Source organism: Oncorhynchus tshawytscha, linkage group LG04 (genome assembly GCF_018296145.1).
Source record: "Oncorhynchus tshawytscha isolate Ot180627B linkage group LG04, Otsh_v2.0, whole genome shotgun sequence".
Lineage (NCBI taxonomy): Eukaryota > Metazoa > Chordata > Actinopteri > Salmoniformes > Salmonidae > Oncorhynchus > Oncorhynchus tshawytscha.
Window position 1 is genome coordinate 9,113,157 of NC_056432.1, and position 22,300 is coordinate 9,135,456.

The 22,300-nt window shown below is 43.4% G+C and overlaps 1 protein-coding gene across 2 annotated transcripts in view; it reads left to right on the top strand.

The window, feature by feature from the left end:
• Window positions 1-1,029: 1,029 nt before the first annotated feature.
• Window positions 1,030-22,300, top strand: part of LOC112249429 (pikachurin) — a 43,992-nt gene continuing 22,721 nt past the window's right edge. For both annotated transcript variants that reach the window (XM_042320285.1, XM_042320286.1), the window contains exons 1-9: window positions 1,030-1,612; window positions 5,994-6,103; window positions 9,557-9,643; window positions 10,219-10,245; window positions 12,607-12,724; window positions 14,382-14,517; window positions 17,320-17,486; window positions 20,267-20,382; window positions 21,394-21,814. In XM_042320285.1, the coding sequence (XP_042176219.1) occupies window positions 1,507-1,612; window positions 5,994-6,103; window positions 9,557-9,643; window positions 10,219-10,245; window positions 12,607-12,724; window positions 14,382-14,517; window positions 17,320-17,486; window positions 20,267-20,382; window positions 21,394-21,814 (1,288 nt within the window). In that variant the 5' untranslated portion in view covers window positions 1,030-1,506. The remainder of the gene's footprint in view (window positions 1,613-5,993; window positions 6,104-9,556; window positions 9,644-10,218; window positions 10,246-12,606; window positions 12,725-14,381; window positions 14,518-17,319; window positions 17,487-20,266; window positions 20,383-21,393; window positions 21,815-22,300) is intronic.

Below are 22,300 nucleotides of genomic sequence, written 5' to 3' on the forward strand. Positions count from 1 at the left end.
ACAGACTAATCCCACAACATGGATTCCACACCGAACAAGGTGTATCTGTGCCATGTTAGAATAATAGAATGTGTTTGACATGGATTTACGTCCTGACTGGCACCCTATTACCAATATTGTGCACCACTCTGACCAGAGCCCTATTGGCCTTCGTCAAAAGTAGTGTAGCGTAATATATAGATAGGGAATAGGGTGCCATTTGGGTCTTATTTTATGGAATAAGTAAAACGGTTTGATACGGGACATTTGAAAGGAGGCCTCTGAACTTTATGATGAGCAGGGTTATCACAACAGAGTAGACATCTTCTATTTTATGAAGAGCTTTGATTGGATTTATTATGTTATTAAATTGATCGGAGGTAGTTATTAATCCTATCCATTATGGGGTTCCGATTTGCGTGTGTGTGTGTGAACGCTATACTAGACAACATGCTGCGCTACAGCAAATATTAACCTCCTAATTCTACATTTCACATGTTCCTTCATTTCGATTAGAGATGATTCATTTGCTACACGGCTTTGAAAGATGGCCTCTGTTTTCAATAAAGTAACAATACATTTCCCGGGGAAATAAGACAGGAGTTCTTCATGGGATTCTTCTTTGGGGGAGGAGGGAATTGGCAAATTTACTTAAGCCATATGTCTGATCTCCCCAGAAAACGTATCTATCAGTGAGCATTAACACACAGTGAGAGAACCCAAGTAATTTCCCAACAAGAAAATTGAGTTTACCAATCAGTCCTCTTACTTGGTCAAATGTGTTATTCCCGAGTCAGCGGGTCATTGTTTTGAAATTAGAGTCAGCACTTCATACAGTAGCATAGCCTATGGAAGACTACAATACCTTTATATGCTCAATTGTTTTTTTTTACAATATTTGAGCAAAAAAGGCGAATTCTCTTTAAAAGTTCATATGAAATATTGAATTGAATTCATTAATTCATTGTTTATTTGTTTTCTATTACGCGCGCGGTCAGTGTGTTTCTATATTAGTCTGAGTGGCTGTAGTGAGCTGCCAAGGCTCCAGCTGGGTGGATTAGACTCCTGTTATCCTCTTAGCTCTAAATGTCCCCACGTTTCGGCTCTCCTCTGCCATTTCGCAAACTTCTAAATCACAAGACGAATGACAAGAAGAAGAGTGTCGCGCGTAAAATTAGTACCCACTCGGAATTGCAGATTGTGTTTTTTTTTTTACGTTTACGCAGGGCACTTGTCTCCATTTGTGCGTCGACAATGTCACAGTAACTCGTGGTGCGTTCAACTGATCTTAATAGCTTGCAATCTTACCCGTGTCAAACCTCAGTTGCCTTCCAAACATAATTTCCTTTTCATTTGCATTCTTTGAGAGCAGGTTCTGAGGAACTTTGAATGACTAGTTGTCTTTGTCATCAGAAACTTTGATCAGTTGCGTCTCTCGTCAGTTCTTATAATTAAGCGCAAGGAGTTTTTTTGTTGTTGCATGTAGCCTAAAATGACCATTTGACCTTTTTAACTTTAGACAAAGATATGGAGTTTACCAGTAAACAGAGGAGCGTTTTTTATATATTGTTTTTTTCAATATGCATGATCAACGTTTCTTTTTCTGCGAAAAGGACAAACGTTCGAAGATCGGGTAAGTTGACTATTGATCATATTCTCGATTGATATGTAGGCCTAGGTCAAGAGATGCTTCTCCTGATTTTAATAAACATCAAAGACAAAATCATACATATTATCATTTTGTGTATATTCATTTGGCCTACATCAATTACAGCAGAATCAAAAGGAACTATGACCAATTTTCTGATTGTCATTTCCATATAGTACATGAATTGTTGCATGTTTTGGAATACAGTCGGACAATTAGCCATATTACTATATGGTAATACACTCATAACGCTAATCGGAAACACGTCTGTGTCATCATACTATGTGACAGACACATTATCATACTAGGTGACAGGCACATTCTCATACTAGCTGCCAAGTGCCAGACACATGTCAGTGTTGTTCCTGTCAGTAAGGAAGGGGATTTGCAGAAGTACACAATTTATACTGAGTAGTAGTGGAGGAGAGAATAGAGGAACATGGTATATTTGGTGTATATGTTGTATGACTTGATTTACCACACGAGGACCTTTGGATACCCAAAGACTCCTGGGCTGATCACACATGCTGCATTTGTTATTAAATGGGCACACACAGAGGCTTACACCTCCCTTCCTCCATTTTACACATCCCTTCCCAGCTACAGTTTGTCTAACCACTGTATGACAGGCACCATAAAAAATGCACAGCCCATGAAACGTAAAAAAAAAACATAAAAATGTGCCCTCTTGTACTTATTAACAAAGTGGCATGATTGCAGAGTGACGGATATTACTCTGGCAAAACCTACTGCACCAGACCTACTGTGTAATGTAATGTAAACTTACTGCACCAGACCTACTGTGTAATGTAATGTAAACTTACCGCACCAGACCTACTGTGTAATGTAAACTTACTGCACCAGACCTACTGTATAATGTAATGTAAACTTACTGCACCAGACCTACTGTATAATGTAATGTAAACTTACTGCACCAGACCTACTGTATAATGTAATGTACATTTGCTGCACCAGACCTACTGTGTAATGTAATGTAAACTTACTGCCCCAGACCTACTGTATAATGTAATGTAAACTTACTGCACCAGACCTACTGTGTAATGTAAACTTACTGCCCCAGACCTACTGTATAATGTAATGTAAACTTACTGCCCCAGACCTACTGTATAATGTGATGTAAACTTACTGCACCAGACCTACTGTATAATGTGATGTAAACTTACTGCACCAGACCTACTATAATAATAATAATAATGACTACCAAGTTAAAATGTCACTCTTACTGCAGTCAAAGAACGACATCCTTGGATGTGCCTTACTCTGTTGTTAAATCAATCAATCAATCAATCGATCGATGTATTTATCCTTAGGCCCTTTTTACATAAGCAGTTGTCACAAAGTGCTTATACAGAAACCCCGCCTACTTTTATAACACCTCACAGGTGTTATTTAAGTCAGTTATTCACTTGACATTTATCTCAATTAGTAACCGTTAACTTGTGGCCTGCTCACTGGCCATCAATGATCATTATCACTACAGAGGAGCATTCAGAATGTGTTCGTTTTACTGCAGCTTGGTGACCTGATTGGTTGGTCAGCAGGAGTGTATCAGAGCATACCCTCATCAACAACAACAACAAATATGTCTTTCATGGATATTAACTGCTACAATGTTTGGGTTCTCGTCTACTGTGCCTTTCTCTATTTCCTGTGATAGTGTGTTGCTCTGTCCGCCTGACCTCTAAGGCTTTTGGATTGAGACTATTATATCTCCCTGTAGTGTAGACTGTGCTCAGAGCAGTTGTTTCTGACACACAGCTTGTATCCTGATCTCTTTTGGGCTGCGACGGATGTATGTCTTTGTATTCTGCGGTGTGTTTCCAGTCATTCTGATCACATTCTACGAGGAGGTTGACAGGGACGTGTCCACATGAATCACATCCCCTCTAAAACACAAGACTGGGGCAGTGTCCCAAATCACACCCTTTTTTAAAATTGTATTTTTTTACCTTTATTTAGTCAGTTAAGAACAAATTCTTATTTTCAATGATGGCTTAGGAACAGTGGGTAAACTGCCTGTTCAGGGGCAGAACGACAGATTTGTACCTTGTCAGCTCGGGGGTTTGAACTTGCAACCTTCCGGTTACTAGTCCAACGCTCTAACCACTAGGCTACCCTGCCGCCCCATAGTGCTACATAGTGCTACATAGGGAATAGTGTGCCATTTGAGACACAGTCGACACTCTTAGAAGAAAAAGGTGCTATCTAGAACCTAAAATTATTAGTTTGGCTTTCCCCATAGGAGAACCCCTCGAAGAATCCTTTTTGGTTCCAGGTAGAACCATTTTGCACAGAGGGTTCTACATGAACCCCAAATTATTCTACCTGGAGCCAAAAATAGTGTAGGAGTGTAGGAGTACAGCGGCATCTGAAAAATGACGGGCTCCTCCTAATTTAGCCTTAAAGCAGGGATCATCAACTAGATTCAGCCGCTGTTTTTGCCCGATTTTTATTTGAGCGGCTGGTCAGTGAACCAGAACATAATTACAAATAGTTTGTAGACTTCAAGTTGACCGCAAGAAGCCCAAACAGATATAAAGGCTAGTTGGGGAACCCTGCCTTAAAAGGACAGTTGGGGAACCATATTTAAAAAGGCTAGTTGGGAAACCCTGCTTTTAAAGGCAAGTTGGGGAACCCTGCCTCAAATGGCCAGTTGGGGAACCCTGCCTTAAAGGCTTGCAAAGTTGCCTTTTAGTCTTCTTCAGAAAAACATAGTAGCTTGAGGAAAGGGAAACAAAATGATGATTGACAAACTCTTGTGTGACATAACTGTCTTTTTTTATCATAGACGCTGCACAGTCTTGGTGTAACGTACCGGGAAATGCTTTGTAACATCCTAAAAACTATCTTAAACCACTACATCTTACTGCAGACCCCACATTATCACATCATCTGCATGGAGATCCGTGAGCATTCTATTCTATTCTATAATTTCTATTCTATTAAATTTGATTCTAAGAATCAGTTCTACATGACCCACCCAAGTGCACCTGGGGACAGGAACAAGTCAACTTCACATACTGCATTATCTGCTCAGAGAGCAGTGCAGGCTCCCTACATGTCCTTTCCATTTGGCCATGGAGGTCTGCTCCCTATCAGACATTTACCCCAGTGGAAATCTGTCCTTGCTTGGCCCTCTTCTCCTCTCCCCTCCCCTCCTCTCTTCTCACTGCTCTGGAAAGGTTTGTTCTAAGTGCAGTGCTGACATTAGGTTCCAGCGAGTGAGTCATAGCGGAAGTTTTGGTACATGTATCTACTATGTAGTGTTTTATTCTGGCTGCCTGGTCTGTCTGTATCCCAAAATGGCACCCTATTCCCTACATAGTGCACTACCCATGGGCAATGGTCAAAAGTAGTGCACTATATAGGGAATAGGATTCCATTTCAGCGCTCAGAGATCCCATTCAGACAGAAAGGTGTACCCAGTTATGTGTCCTCTTCAGGAGCCATACTGATGACACAAGTGTTAACTCTTCACACTTTCACATCAGGGAAAATAATTAGGCAAAGACCAATGAGACCATCAGCATCACAAGGAATTTACCATGAAGAATGGGGCTGATTGTGATTATTAGCCATGGCAGAGAAAATGCATCTTTTGTGTCATCATTCAATAAGCCTTATTAAAGGTGCTGTCTGAAATATAAATGAAATCACCTCGGAAGTCTGGGGTGTGGAATACACCATTGCTGTGGTCTCTTCCACACCCCAGACTTGCATCAGAGCTTTATTCTATGGGTGTTTACTCAGAAGGGCATTATATGAAGAGATTCATTAGGTCTTCTGAAAATTCTGGTAGTCTGCAGATGCATTGTCATGTCAAATATTAGCAGTGTATCTGTTGCGGCAGTCAAAGACATCATTTTTATAACAGAATGTGTGCGTTTTGACTCTTGAACTCATTCACAGAGGGACAGTATTTGTACTGTTTTTATGATTACATATTGGTTGTAGATCACTCTTACAGTGGGACAAAAAAGTATTTAGTCAGCCACCAATTGTGCAAGTTCTCCCACTTAAAAAGATGAGAGAGGCCTGTCATTTTCATCATAGGTACACTTCAACTATGACAGACAAAATGAGGAAAAAAAATCCAGAAAATCACATTGTAGGATTTTTAATGAATTTATTTGCAAATGATGGTGGAAAATAAGTATTTGGTCAATAACAAAAGTTTATCTCAATACTTTGTTATATACCCTTTGTTGGCAATTGACAGAGGTCAAACGTTTTCTGTAAGTCTTCACAAGGTGTTCACACATTGTTGCTGGTATTTTGGCCTAATGAGTCCCACAGCCTTTTCACTTTGACCCATTGTGATGACATCATTTCCTGTCCCATACAGAGCGCCTCAGCCCTCCTTTGGACATCCAGTTGGAGATGGTGAACTGCACAGCCTTCAGTGTGCGGTGGAAGATGCCCCGGCGTCATGTTAGCACCATCACAGGCTACAAGGTAACAGTTGGCTTACATACACCAACACAGTGGTCACATTTCTGGCCGACCACTTTGCAGTCGTCTGTCACATCTCACAGTGCCTGGTTTAACATATCAGACAAACACATCATATGATATTGCAATCTGATACCCGCATCAGCTCGACAGCAATGTCGTGGGTCTGGAACGTGACCATAGACAGTACATGGAACGTGGTGTGCAGTTCACTACCCAGAACAGATGGATGTTTTCAAGCAGACTTATTTGTTTAATGTTACATGAGATGAGATCAAGTATAACTGTCTCTATCTGCAACTGTGTGAATGGTTGCATTCCAAATGGCATCCTGTTCCCTTTATAGTGCACTACTTTGGACCAGAGCCCTCTGGGCCCTGGTCAAAAGTAGGGTTGGGAATTGCCCGGGATCTCACGATATTTAGGTACCGATACGATATGTATTGCGATTCTCATGATTCTATATGTATTGTGATTCGATACTGTGATTTTATTGCGATTTGATGTTCCAAACATATTGCTCACTATATGTACCGGGAAAACGTGGATGTCGATTAAGGCAGCCCCCCCGCACCTCTCTGATTCAGGGTTAAATGTGGAAGACACATTTCAGTTGAATGCATTCAGTTGTAGAACTGACTAGGTATCCCCCTTTCCATAATAAGCACAGTGGTGGATGTCTGCTGCAGAGAGACCATGAGAACATGAGTTTTGATTAGTCACAGAGCACTCATGGAAATAAAAGACATATTGGCCCACTATTTGAAAAGAAGATGGATAACATGCTACAGGATCAAAAATATAGTTTAGGTGTAGGTACAGCCTACTAGCTCTTGCTAACGCTACCTAGCAAAAAATATATATATATCCAGTGCCTTTGGGAAAGTCATCAGACTCCTTAACTTTTTATTATTCTAAAATGGATTAAATAAATAAAAATTCCTCAGCAATCTACACACAATACCCCATAATGACAAAGCTCATTTTATAAAATTGACTAAAAATAAAAAACTGAAATAATAATAAGTATTTAGACCCTGAGACTCAAATTGAGCTGAGGTACATCCTGTTTCCATTGATCATACTTCAGATTTTTCTACAACCTGATGGAAGTCCACCTGTGGTAAATTATATTGATTGGACATGATTTGGAAAGGCACACACCTGTCTATGTAAGGGCCCACAGTTGGCAGTTCATGTTGGAGCAAAAACCAAGCCATGAGGTCAAAGGAATTGTTCGTAGAGCTCTGAGAGAGGATTCTTTTGAGGCACAGATCTGGGGAAGGGTACCAAAACATGTCTGCAGTAGGTTCCCAAGAACACAGTGGCATAAGTTTGGAACAACCAAGACTCATCCTAGAGCTGGCCGCCCGGCCAAACTGAGCAATCAGGGGAGAAGGGCCTTGGTCAGGGAGGTGACCAAGAACCCGATGGTCACTCTGATAGAGCTCTAGAGTTCCTCTGTGGATATGGAAGTACCTTCCAGAAGAACATCTCTGCAACACTCTACCAATCAGGCCTTTATGGTTGAGAGGCCAGACGGAACACACTTCCCAGTAAAAGGCCCATGACAGTCCGCTTGGAGTTTGCCTAAAGGCACCTAAAGACTCTCAGACCATGAGAAACAAGATTGTCTGGTCTGATGAAACAAAGATTGAATTCTTTGTCCTGAATGCCAAGCGTCACGTCTGGAGGAAACCTGGCAACATCCGAATGGTGAAGCACGGTGGTGGCAGCATCATGCTGTGGGGTGTTTTTCAGCGGCAGGGACTGGTAGCTAGTCAGGGTCGAGGCAAAGATGAACGGAGCAAAGTACAGAGAGATCCTTGATGAAAACCTGCTCCAGAGCACTCAGGACGTCAAACTGGGGTGAAGGTTCACCTTCCAACAGGACAGTGACCCTAAACACACAGCCAAGACAATGCAGGAGAGGCTTCGGCACAAGTCTCTCAATGTCCTTGAGTGGCCCAGCCAGAGCCTGGACTTGAACCTGTTAGAACATCTCTGGGGAGACCTGAAAATAGCCGCGCAGCAACGCTCCCCATCCAACCTGACAGAGCTTGGGAGGATCTGCAGAGAAGAATGTGAAAAACTCCACAAATAAAGATCTGTCAAGCTTGTAGCATCATACTCAAGAAGATTTGAGGCTGTAATCGCTGCCAAATGTGCTTCAACAAAGTACGAGTAAAGGGTCTGAATTGTTATGTAAATGTCATTTTTCAGTTTTTTAAAATAAATTAGCAAACGATTTTGCTTTGTCATTATGGGGTATTGTGTGTAGATTGATGAGGGAAAAAAATGATTGAATACATTTTAGAATAAGGCTGTAACGTAACAAAATGGGTCTGAATACTTTCCGAATTAACTGTATATACACTGAACAAAAATATAAACCAACATGCAACAATTTCAAAGATTTCACTGAGTTAAAGTTCATATAAAGGATTCAGTCAATTAAAATAAATTAATTAGGCCATAATCTATGGATCTGTGTGTTCAGTGTGTCTATATCATTTTTTACAAATCAACACTTAACATTGTGATATGTAACTGTATCGATGTTTCCCCCCATCACTACTCAATGTAGTACACTAAGTCGGGAATAGTGTGCCATTTGGGACACACTGTGTCTCTTATTTGACAGCAGTCTGATGACCTTGTAGTGAACGTCAGCTAAGGCCTCATTACCATTGTGGATCAAGAAGCATTTCTGCTCCTCATTCACATAAAGAGAGGACAGGGTTATATTTCTGCTCCTCTTACACATAAAGAGAGGACAGGGTTATATTTCTGCTCCTCTTACACATAAAGAGAGGACAGGATTATATTTCTGCTCCTCTTACACATAAAGAGAGGACAGGGTTATATTTCTGCTCCTCTTACACATAAAGAGAGGACAGGATTACATTTCTGCTCCTCATTCACATAAAGAGAGGACAGGGTTATATTTCTGCTCCTCTTACACATAAAGAGAGGACAGGATTATATTTCTGCTCCTCTTACACATAAAGAGAGGACAGGGTTACATTTCTGCTCCTCATTCACATAAAGAGAGGACAGGATTACATTTCTGCTCCTCTTCCACATAAAGAGAGGACAGGATTATATTTCTGCTCCTCATTCACATAAAGAGAAGCTTATTGTACTGGACCCAGGCTTTAGCTGTGAGACACGTGTACACACACACACACACACACACACACACACACACACACACACACACACACACACACACACACACACACACACACACACACACACACACACACACACACACACACACCCCCTCTGCCATACACTACCCCACTTACCATTCTCTCCACTTCACCTGCACTTCACCTTGTTGCCACCTTCTACATTTTCTAAGCCTGATGATAGTATACTGCACAATCTTGAACCCAGGCTGTGTGTGCGTGTGTGTGTGTGTGCGTTCGTGTGTATGTGTGTGTTTGTCAGGTGTTCTACACAGAGATGAGGAACAGTCGGCCAGTGAGTACTGCCGTGACGCTGGAGGTGCCTCTCAGTCTGGACATGCTGACCACCGTAAGTAACGTGTCCTCTCCTCAGAGTGATGGCAGTGATACTGTTAGCTGTATATGTATGGACATAACAGTGTGGACATGTCCTTACAGTAACCATAACAGTTCGACATGTCCTTACAGTAACCATAACAGTGTGGACATGTCCTTACAGTAACCATAACAGTGTGGACATGTCCTTACAGTAACCATAACAGTGTGGACATGTCCTTACAGTAACTGTAACAGTATGGACATGTCCTTACAGTAACTGTAACAGTATGGACGTGTCCTTACAGTAACTGTAACAGTATGGATGGGTCCTTAAAGTAAATCTAACAGTATGGACGTGTCCTTACAGTAACTGTAACAGTATGGACGTGTCCTTTACAGTATGGATTTGTCCTGACAGTAATTGAACAAATACATGGGTGATAGAAGTAGATGATTAGGCATCTGGTGGAATTCTTTTAAAAGTTTTTTAAAATCCGTTTTGAGGAGGTCACATAGTGTTTCTTGGAAAACAAATAGTTGACTGTTTTATCCTACTTAATCCAACATAATTACTTATTTATTATTTTGGCTCTTATTCTCTCTTAGGGGCAATTGGATGGACAAGCAAGTTTTGTAAGTAGTATTCAGACAGAACTGTGCTACTTGTGCCAAACATATTTGAGTGTAAAACTTTAAAGTTACATAATTGTTGTCTAATGTAATCTTATCCACAGTCTTTGTATGTACAGTACCAGTAAAAAGTTTGGACACACCTAATCATTCAAGTGTTTTTCTTTATTTGTACTATTTTCTACATTGTAGAATAATAGTGAAGACATCAAAACTATGATATAACACATATGGAATCATATAGTAACCAAAAAGTGTTGAACAAATCAAAATATATTTATATTTGAGATTCTTCAAAGTAGCAACCCTTTACCTTGATGACAGCTTTGCACACTCTTGGCATTCTCTCAACCAGCTTCATGAGGTAGTCACCTGGAATGGATTTCAATTAACAGGTGTGCCTTGTTAAAAGTTCATTTGTGAAATTTCTTTCCTTCTTAATGCATTTGATCCAATCAATTGCATTGTGACAAGGTAGGGTTGGTATACAGAAGATAGCCTTTTTTGGTAAAAGACCAAGTCTATTTTATGGCAAGAACAGCTCAAATAAGCAAAGAAAAACTACAGTCCATCATTACTTTAAGACATGAAGGTCTGTCAATCTGGCAAATTTCAAATCAAATCAAATCAAATCAAATCAAATAAAACATTTCAAGAACTTTTAAAGTTTCTTCAAATGCAGTTGCAAAAACCATCAAGCGTTATGATGAAACTGGCTCTCATGAGGACCGCCACAGGAAAGGAAGACCCAGAATTACCTCTGCTGCAGAGGATAAGTTCATTAGAGTTACCAGCCTCAGAAATTGCAGTCCAAATTAATGCTTCACAGAGTTCAAGTAGCAGACACATCTCAACATCAACTGTTCAGAGGACACTGCGTGAATCAGGCCAAATCATGGTCAAATTGCAGCAAAGAAACCACTACTAAAGGACCCCAATAATAAGAAGAGACTTGCTTGGGCCAAGAAACACAATCAATGGACATTGGAAATCTGTCCTTTGGTCTGATGAGTCCAAATTGGAGATTTTTGGTTCCAACCGCCATGTCTTTGTGAGACGCAGAGTAGGTGAACGGATGATCTCCGAATGTGTGGTTCCCACCGTGAAGTATGGAGGAGGAGGTGTGATGGTGCTTTGCTGGTGACACTGTCAGTGATTTATTTAGAATTCAAGGCACACTTAACCAGCATGGCTACCACAGCATTCTGCAGCGATATGCCATCCCATCAGGTTTGCGCTTAGTGGGACTATAATTTGTTTTTCAATAGGACAATGACCCAACACACCTCCAGGCTGTTTAAGGGCTATTTGACCAAGAAGCAGAGTGATGGAGTGCTGCATCAGATGACCTGGCCTCCACAATCACCCGACCTCAACCCAATTGAGATGGTTTGGGATGAGTTGGACCACGGAGGAAAGGAAAAGAAGCCAATAAGTACGAAGCATATGTGGGAACTCCTTCAAGACTGTTGGAAAAGCATTCCAGGTGAAGCTGGTTGAGAGAATGCCAAGAGTGTCACATGGAATGATGCTGGAAAGACGAAGCAGGTATGGGGAGTAAAACATTTAATAAATAACAGACATGGAACAAGACAGGAACAGCGTCAGCAAACTAATACTAAAGATAAAAACAATACAACAATACAAAGCAACAGCGAGGAACAGAGCTGGGGAACTGACAAATATAAGGGAGGAAATAAACAGGTGATAATTGAGTCCAGGTCCAATATCGCTGATGCTCATGACGAGGGAAGGCAGGTGTGCGTAATGGATGGAAGGAGTGCGTGATGCAGGGCAGCCTGGCACCCTCAAGCACCAGGGAAGAGGGAATAGCGGGAGTAGAGGTGACAGTAACCCCCCTCTTGGAGTGCCACCCGGCATCCCACCTGGGTGAACCGGCCGAGACATGGGCGCTGGGCAAGCCGGTTGGGGCGTGGGAGCCCAACAAACCGGCAGGAGCGTGAGAGCCTGGCGAGCCGGATGAGGCATGGAAGCCAGACAATCCGGCTGAGGCAAGATACCTGTCATTCCCGCTGCAGCGAGGTAGGCGGGATGCAGGGCAACCTGACGCCCTCGAGCGCCAGGAGCAGACGTGACAAAGAGTATGCATTCTACTTTGAAGAATCTAAAATATATTTTTTATTTGTTTAACACTTTTTTGGTGACTAAATGATTCCATATGTGTTATTTCATAGTTTTCATGTCTTCACTATTATTCTACAATGTAGAAAAAGGCAAAAATAAAGATAACCGTTGAATGAGTAGGTGTGTCCAAACTTTTGACTGGTGCCGTGTGTGAATGGAAGTTTCAGAGCAGACAAGCTTACTATGCACTCTCTCACTCTCTCGCACCCTTTCTCCTAGGATGTGGACATTGGTAACCTTAAAGTTGCCACCCAGTACAGAGTTAGTGTTGGTGCGTATGGATGGGCAGGCGAGGGCCGACCTAGCATGCCCAGGGACATCAGCACTTCTTCACAAGGTAATCAAGGGTGACAGCAGAGGTGACAGCAAAGGTGACCACAATACTGTGCTGTACTCTTTTTTTACTCTACAGGCTAGACCTGTCTGAGGTGTGCTGTCACTGCTTATATATTTATATATTCTTATCCCATTCCTTTACTAGATTGTGTGTATTATGTTTTGTTGTGGAATTTGTTCGATATTAGGTTTTGTTGTGGAATTTGTTAGATATTAGGTTTTGCTGTAGAATTGTTAGATATTACCTGTTAGATACTGCTGCACTGTCGGATCTAGAAGCACAAGCATTTCACGACACTCGCAATAACATCCGCTAACCATATGTATGTGACCAATAACATCCGCTAACCATATGTATGTGACCAATAACATCTGCTAACCATGTGTATGTGACCAATAACATCCGCTAACCATATGTATGTGACCAATAACATCCGCTAACCATGTGTATGTGACCAATAACATCCGCTAACCATATGTATGTGACCAATAACATCCGCTAACCATGTGTATGTGACCAATAACATCCGCTAACCATGTGTATGTGACCAATAACATCCGCTAACCATGTGTATGTGACCAATAACATCCGCTAACCATGTGTATGTGACCAGTAACATCCGCTAACCATGTGTATGTGACCAATAACATCCGCTAACCATGTGTATGTGACCAGTAACATCCGCTAACCATGTGTATGTGACCAATAACATCTGCTAACCATGTGTATGTGACCAGTAACATCCGCTAACCATGTGTATGTGACCAATAACATCCGCTAACCATGTGTATGTGACCAATAACATCCGCTAACCATGTGTATGTGACCAATAACATCTGCTAACCATGTGTATGTGACCAATAACATCCGCTAACCATGTGTATGTGACCAATAACATCCGCTAACCATGTGTATGTGACCAGTAACATCCGCTAACCATGTGTATGTGACCAATAACATCCGCTAACCATGTGTATGTGACCAATAACATCCGCTAACCATGTGAATGTGACCAATAAAATGTGATTTGATTTTGATGTGTATGTGTTAATGCAGTGGTTCCCAAACGTGGGGTCTGAAACTCAAATTAGGTCCCTTGAGAAAATCTGTAATCTTTTTTTTTTTTAACACTACCTTTTAGTGTCAACTAAGATCCTTTTACACCTTATACATTATTGTGTGTAAGGATAACCAGCGGGACCTAACATTCTGTGAATAATGAACCTACAGCGGTAATACACAAGGAATAGATAAGGAATATACATTTTTATAAGTTGGATCCCCTGAATTTTCTAGTGTCAACTTTTTGTTGTTGTTGTGTGCAGAAAAAGTACAAGAAACCCTGTGTTAATGTCATGTATGGTATACAGGATGTGGTGGTATATTAATGTCATGTATGGTATACAGGATGTGGTGGTATATTAATGTCATGTATGGTATACAGGATGTGGTGGTATATTAATGTCATGTATGGTATACAGGATGTGGTGCTATATTCATTTTCTTCCTGTTGTCATGTTGTTGTTTATTGTTTCCTTCCTTGTAATTCCCCCTCTAGGATGAATTTATTTGACTTTGTACATCGAGCATGATCTTACATTGAGTTCAGCGGGATATTTAAATGTCACATGACAGGGTTGTTCTTTCCCATCCGCAGAGATGTGTATGCCTCCGTCCCCTCCCACACAGCCCACTGTCGTGGCCGTATCGGACACAGAGCTTGCGTTGTCGTGGACACAGGGTGAGAGTGAGGGAAGTGCACCAGTTCTACACTTTCTTGTTGCTTACATCAGGTACGTTTATACAGTGACTATTTAGCTTACGCTTAGCGGTAAACAATTCTAGTCAGTCTTCTACTTTTTTCTTTAACCTTTATTTAACTAGGCAAGTCAGTTAAGATCAAATTCTTATTTACAATGACGGCCTACCCCGGCCAAACCCTCTCCTAGCGATGCTGGGCCAATTGTGCGCCACCTTATGGGACTCCCAATCACGGCAGGATGTGATACAGCCTGGATTCGAACCAGGGACTGTAGGGACGCCTATTGCACTGAGATGTAGTGCCTTAGACCGCTGCACCACTCGGGAGCCCAGATGTGCCTAGATGTGGTCTGTTTTAGTGTACATCCAAGTAAATATCTTAAGAATATCCAAAATGACAACAAGGTTTATTTATCTCAGTACCCGAAATGTAAAGGTTATTAAGATTCCTTGCCACTACTGTATCGACCTCTGAAAACCCTTTCGGCCTCCCGAGTGGTGCAGTGGTCTAAGGCACTGCATCAGTGCTAGCTGTGCCACTAGAGAGTCTGGTTTCAAGTCCAGCCTCTGTCGCAGCCGGCCGCAACCGGGAGACCCATGGGACAGCGCACAATTGGCACAGGTATTTTTATTTCACCTTTATTTAACCAGGTAAGCTAGTTGAGAACAAGTTCTCATTTACAACTGTGACCTGGCCAAGATAAAGCAAAGCAGTGCGACAGAAACAGCAACACGGAGTTACATGGAATAAACAAGCGTATAGTCAACACAATAGAAAAAAAAGAAAGTATATACAGTGTGTGCAAATGGCATGAGGAGGTAAGGCAATAAATAGGCCATAGTAGCAAAGTAATTACAATTTAGCAGATTAACACTGGAGTGATAGATGAGCAGATGATGAGCAGATGATGGTGTGTATGTAGTGATACTGGTGTGCAAAAGAGCTGCAGAGTAAATAGAAACAATATGGGGATGAGGTTGGGTGGGCTATTTACAGATGGGCTATGTACAGCTGCAGTGATCGGTTAGCTGCTCAGATAGCTGATGATTAAGTTAGTTTGGGAAATGTAAGTCTCCAGCTTCAGCGATTTTTGCAATTCGTTCCAGTCACTGGCAGCAGAGAACTGGAAGGAAAGGCGGCCAAAGGAGAAATTGGCTTTGGGGATGACCAGTGAGATATATCTGCTGGAGCGCGTGCTAAGGGTGGGTGTTGTTATCGTGACCAGTGAGCTGATATAAGGTGGAGCTTTACCTATCATAGACTTATAGACGACCTGGAGCCAGTGGGTCTGGCGAAGAATATGTAGCGAGGGCCAGCCAACTAGCGCATACAGGTCACAGTGGTCGGTGGTATAAGGCGCTTTGGTAACAAAACGGATGGCACTGTGATAGACTGCATCCAGTTTGCTGAGTAGAGTATTGGAAGCTATTTTGTAGATGACATCGTCAAAGTTGAGGATCGGTAGGATAGTCTGGAAGGAGAGTTTACAGTCTAGCCAGACACCTAGGTATTTGTAGTTGTCCACGTATTCTAGGTCAGAATTGTCCAGAGTAGTGATGCTAGTCGAGCAGGCAGGTGTGGGCAGCGAATGGTTGAAAAGCATGCATTTGGTTTTGCTAGCATTTAAGAGCAGTTGGAGGCCACGGAAGGAGTGATTAGGGGAGGGTTCCATTGTTCACTAGCGACTCCTGTGGCGGGTCGGGCGCAGTGCACACTGACACGGTCGCCAGGTGCACTGTGTTTTCCTCCGACACATTGGTGCGGCTGTCTTCAGGGGTTAAGTGGGCATTGTGTCAAGAAGCAGTGCGGCTTGGTTGGGTCGTGTTTCGGAGGACACACAGCTCTCGACCTTCACCTCTCCTGACTCCGTAGGGGAGTTGCAGCGATGGGACAAGACTGTAACTACCAATTGGATACCATGAAATTGGGGAGAAAAAGAAGAAAGAAAAGAAAAGCCCTCTGAAGACAGTAATGTTTTTATTCCTTTTTGCAGATTTGTTCCACTCTAGAATGCATGTTTCAGTTTGAATTCTCAACTCTACCGAACCACAGTGGTTCTATTTGAACAGCTGTTTTCTTCACACAGTCCATTTAAAATGAGAAGTATTGATTTAAAAAATAACATTGACTGAGGAAAGCGAGATGGACCGTAATAAAAGTACCAGCTGTACATGTTCAACTCTGATCTCCTCACCCTGCCAAGCTTCTGACAAGACAATTGTCTGATTTGTAATATCCTCATGTTCCCAGCCAATAGAGTAAGATACTGTTTCACGGCTACTAGAACAAGCAAGTACTTGGAATTGGGTTGATCCGTTGCCCGATTCTAATATCAAATGGCAACTTTGAAAAAAGGGAGAAATGGTTGTTTAAATGGAGCTACATCAATATACAGTATCTCTCATATTTCTAGACCACAGCATATATTCAATTTCACATGAACATTTGCTGAAAACACTATCCCGGTGTTGCCTGCCAATCAGTTGAGAATGAGTTGTGTTTCTGTGTTAAGACGAGTGTGTTTAGACTCAACTTTGACCTGTGAACCATGTTGGGACTGGAAGTGTGCAGGACAGGTGTGCAGTGCGTGGTGAGAACCCTGTAAGCTAACCTTTAAGTTATGCAGTCAGTGGCCCTCTAGTTAAGTAGAGCATGAGGCAGGAGAAACACACCTGTTCACAAGGTGCCGCTAACGCAGACCATGAATTAAGTTGCACACTCCATATTCCTCCCAGTTAAAAAAGTAAAAGTTTTTTCTCTCAATGCATGACCTGAATAGTGTTTTAGTCAGTGCACCAGTGTAATTCCTATATGAATGGTCTCCTCTATACAGGCCTGAGATGGACACAGAGTGGACCTACATCAGGGAGCCCATTGAAGCCAACTCCATGGTACTGAAAGGGTTAAGTCCCGACACGGAGTACCAGTTTGTGGTCCGAGCCGCCAACGTCCATGGGGTGAGCCCTCCCAGCGCCATCAACAACCCCATCCGCACCCCTGGTAACTGCCCCGCCACTGTGTGTGTGTGTGTGTGTGTGTGTCTATGTGTCTGTGTGTGTGAGAGAGAGAGGTGTGCGTATGTGTTTTCTGTCCATTTCTTTAAGTCCATGGAGATAAAGCGATAGACTTAGACTGGGTCCAGAGGTTTGTATTTTCCTGTTGTAATAATGTAAATTACAATTGGTGTGGGGGGAGGTTTATGGGCTGATTGCTATTGATATGAGAGAGTCACAAATGGCACACTATTCCCTACATAGTGCACTACTTTTGACAGATCACTATGGGCCCTGGTCAAATGTAGTGCACTATATAGAGAATAGGATGCCATTTAGGAGGCTGCCAGAGATAACCCTGAGGCTCCGGATCAGTACTGTCTTTATAGGGGAGAGAGGGGCCATGGTAGACTGGCAGTCTATGGACAAACATTAGCAAGTAAGCTTTACTCTGGTGTGTACGTGTGCAAGTTTGGAAGTGTTTTTTTGAATTTTGCACACACACTGTATTAGGTAAACATACGGTTATAAATACAGGTTGGAGGTAAGACTCCCAATCGGTACTGGAGACAAGTTTAACCCTTTATAGAACAGAGAGAGGTTCCTGATGCCATGTTGTGAGGAGGACTGTGGGGGCTGTTGTCCTGTCAATCCAACTCCTAGAGCCTTGTGGGTGGGCGGCTGGCACGCCGACACATGGTGGCAATCACAGGGTTAAACTGGACTGAAAGAAGCATCTTAAGTCCTGTTGGTTTGGATAGAGAGGCTGTCCCAACACACTGCGTCACAAGCCTGCCCCCCCTCACAGGGTGAAAATCGGGTTACGCCCTGGCCTCATCAGACAGGATTAAGAGCGGGGGGATGGGGGAGGTTTGACCCCCGTGGAGAAAGGCGGGTTTGTACAGGACTTGACTAGCACCCATATCTCCAAATTACCTCCCTGCATGACCAAAAACATGGGGCACGTGAGGGGTGGGAGGCAGGGAGGGGAGCGTTACACATCCCCATTTGTAGTTCCCTCCCACAAAACAAAGAATAAAGAGGACAGGATCATTTTAATGCCAATCATCTTTACCATAACACATTGAGGACTCATTCTGTTTTCACTCTTATTGAAAACGTTTTCTCCTTACTAAACACAACCCATTTTATTTTCACTTCTACATTATGGTCAGCAGTAACCTTACCCCACTCCTACATTATGGTCAGTAGTAACCTTACCCCACTCCTACATTGTGGTCAGCAGTAACCTTACCTGACTCCTACATTGTGGTCAGCAGTAACCTTACCCCACTCCTACATTGTGGTCAGCAGTAACCTTACCTGACTCCTACATTGTGGTCAGCAGTAACCTTACCCCACTCCTACATTGTGGTCAGTAGTAACCTTACCCCACTCCTACATTGTGGTCAGCAGTAACCTTACCTGACTCCTACGTTATGGTCAGAAGTAACCTTACCTCACTCCTACATTATGGTCAGCAGTAACCTTACCTCACTCCCACATTATGGTCAGCAGTAACCTTACCTCACTCCTACATTATGGTCAGCAATAATCTTACCTGACTCCTACATTATGATCAGCAGTAACCTTGCCTCACTCCTACATTATGGTCAGCAGTAACCTTACCTGACTCCTACATTATGGTCAGCAGTAACCTTACCTTACTCCTACATTATGGTCAGTAGTAACCTTACCCCACTCCTACATTGTGGTCAGTAGTAACCTTACCCCACTCCTACATTATGGTCAGCAGTAACCTTACCTGACTCCTACGTTATGGTCAGCAGTAATCTTACCTGACTCCTACATTATGGTCAGCAGTAATCTTACCTGACTCCTACATTATGGTCAGCAGTAACCTTACCCCACTCCTACATTATGGTCAGCAATAACCTTACCCCACTCCTACATTATGGTCAGCAGTAACCTTACCTGACTCTTACGTTATGGTCAGCAATAACCTTACCCCACTCCTACATTATGGTCAGCAATAACCTTACCCCACTCCTACGTTATGGTCAGCAATAACCTTACCCCACTCCTACATTGTGGTCAGTAGTAACCTTACCCCACTCCTACATTGTGGTCAGTAGTAACCTTACCTGACTCCTACGTTATGGTTAGGAGTAATTATTTTGAGGTTGTTCTGCACACACACGCACAGACACACAGCATTATATGTGAAATAAATCATTTAGGTTGGGGATTCTAAACATCATGGCGTTTTTGTTTCCTACTGTCTGGCCGGACTCAGCCTGGTCTCTGTCTGCATGGTCAGTCGTATATATGGGGGACAGGTTCCAGTATGTGGTAAAAAAAGCTCTCTACACTTTGACAGGTAGACCTGGGACAACTACTCTATTAGCCTGGTCCCAGATCTGTGTGTGCTATTATGTAAACTCCTTGTCATAACTTTGACACGACAGCACAAGCTGATCTAGGACCAGGCTACTACTGTATATCATCCATCCCTATAAAGGGGATCATCCACCAATATTTATTAGCTAATCATCATCATCCTCAGCACCATGGGCTCCCTGTGTGTTTGCTGCCCACTCAACCAAGTCCCCACCATAGAGTTGGATAGAGTACTCGCCACAAGGCCCATGTTAGCATGGGTAGCTATTTCGAATGTTCCCCACCTGTCCTTCTGTCTGGAGAGTCAGACTAACTGTGACATTGTGACTCACTGTGCTCTTGTCATAGACTCATGATGCTGATACTGTACTTGTACTGTACACTGTGTCGATTTAATTCTATACATAATAGTGTCCATATCCATAGGCACAGCAGAGGTTGGCAGCAGCGGCTATGGCCAGCGCTACATCACAGACGGCAAGATCAAAGATGAAGACGGATTTGACATAGACGACTCTGACTACGATGTCTTCATTGAGGAGGTGGGTCATCATGTACATCAGGGCTCTGGGGTTATGTTTTCCTTAGGTACAGATCTAGGATCAGCTTCCCCTCTCTCAATCCTAACCTTAACCATTAGTGGGGGAAAGGAAAAACTGTCCCAAGATCAGTGTCTAGGAGCAAATTCACCCTAGACCGGTCACAGGGGCCCTAGAAACCAGGGGCCCTAGGAAAGCCACCCTACCAATCTTATCCTTATCTCAGTCATATCCCAATCCGGCTATTCTCAGGGCAAATATTTAACAACCGTATGTTCCCGGTTTCCTTGTTCAAAAAGCACTTTTAATGCAGATTATACATTGAGATTGTTTTTTGGTCCAGGAATAGGGTTCATTTGGGTCCAGGAATAGGGTTCATTTGGGTCCAGGAATAGTGTTCATTTGGGTCCAGGAATAGGGTTCATTTGGGTCCAGGAATAGGGTTCATTTGGGTCCAGGAATAGGGTTCATTTGGGTCCAGGAATAGGGTTCATTTAGGTCCAGGAATAGGATTAATTTGGGTCCAGGAATAGGGTTAATTTGGGTCCAGGAATAGGGTTCACTTGGGTACAGGAATAGGGTTCATTTGGGTCCAGGAATAGGGTTCATTTGGGTCCAGGAATAGGGTTCATTTGGGTACAGGAATAGGGTTCATTTGGGTCCAGGAATAGGGTTCATTTGGGTCCAGGAATAGTGTTCATTTGGGTCCAGGAATAGGGTTCATTTGGGTCCAGGAATAGGGTTCATTTGGGTCCAGGAATAGGGTTCATTTGGGTCCAGGAATAGGGTTCATTTGGGTCCAGGAATAGGGTTCATTTGGGTACAGGAATAGGGTTCATTTGGGTCCAGGAATAGGGTTCATTTGGGTCCAGGAAAGCAGCTCTATAAGTATAACTATACATTTGGCAACACTGTTTGTTTTAGGCATGTACCCACTCTGTTCAATAACTAATCCAGCAAACTAAACTAACCGTGGCAGTGGCATCCTTCTTACTCCATCTTGCCGTTTCGAAGCTGAAGCCGTTCCCTGCCATTCCCAACGGTGACAACCAGAGATCCCAGCTCCGTTCCCGGTCTGGAACGCCGTCCTCTCAGCCAGGCGGAAACGTCATCTACAGGATGGGCACGGCCGCACCCAACGCCATCCTTCTCCCCTCACCCCCATCTGACCCAGAGCTGGGCTCCCCACTTACCCCCGTCACCCCTGAGCTGATCACCATGAGCCCCACCACCGACACCCCTTCCTCCACCACCCTGCCTCCCACCACCCCCACACCCCCCATGACCCAGTGGATGGGCCCCGTGCCCAGGCTCTACGACCTAGCCTGTGAGGACACGGTGTGCCCCCCCGACAGCTTCTGCCTCAGTGACTACGACAGCGGAGGCTCCCGTTGCCATTGCAACCTGGGCCGCAGTGGTGACATCTGCTCCTACGGTGAGTCAGTCCAGGTCAGGACAGGGGGAGTTAACCCTGTGATGACAGGACTTGGACCTTGGATTAGGACAGGGACTTGTCAGCTTTCTTCTCCCCCTGCACCTCTTCCTCCTGCTCTTCATGCTTCTCCTCCCCCTGCTCCTCGTCCTCCTGCTCTTCATGCTTCTCCTGCCCTGCTCTTCCTCCTGCTCTTCATGTTTCTCCTCATCTTGCTCCTCTTCCTCCTGCTCTTCATGTTTCTCCTCATCTTGCTCCTCTTCCTCCTGCTCTTCATGTTTCTCCTCATCTTGCTCCTCTTCCTCCTGCTCTTCATGCTTCTCCTCATCTTGCTCCTCTTCCTCCTGCTCTTCATGCTTCTCCTCCCCCTGCTCCTCTTCCTCCTGCTCTTCATGCTTCTCCTCCCCCTGCTCCTCATCCTCCTGCTCTTCATGCTTCTTCTCCTCCTGCTCCTGCTCCTCCTCCTCCTTCTGCTCTTCTTACTCCTCC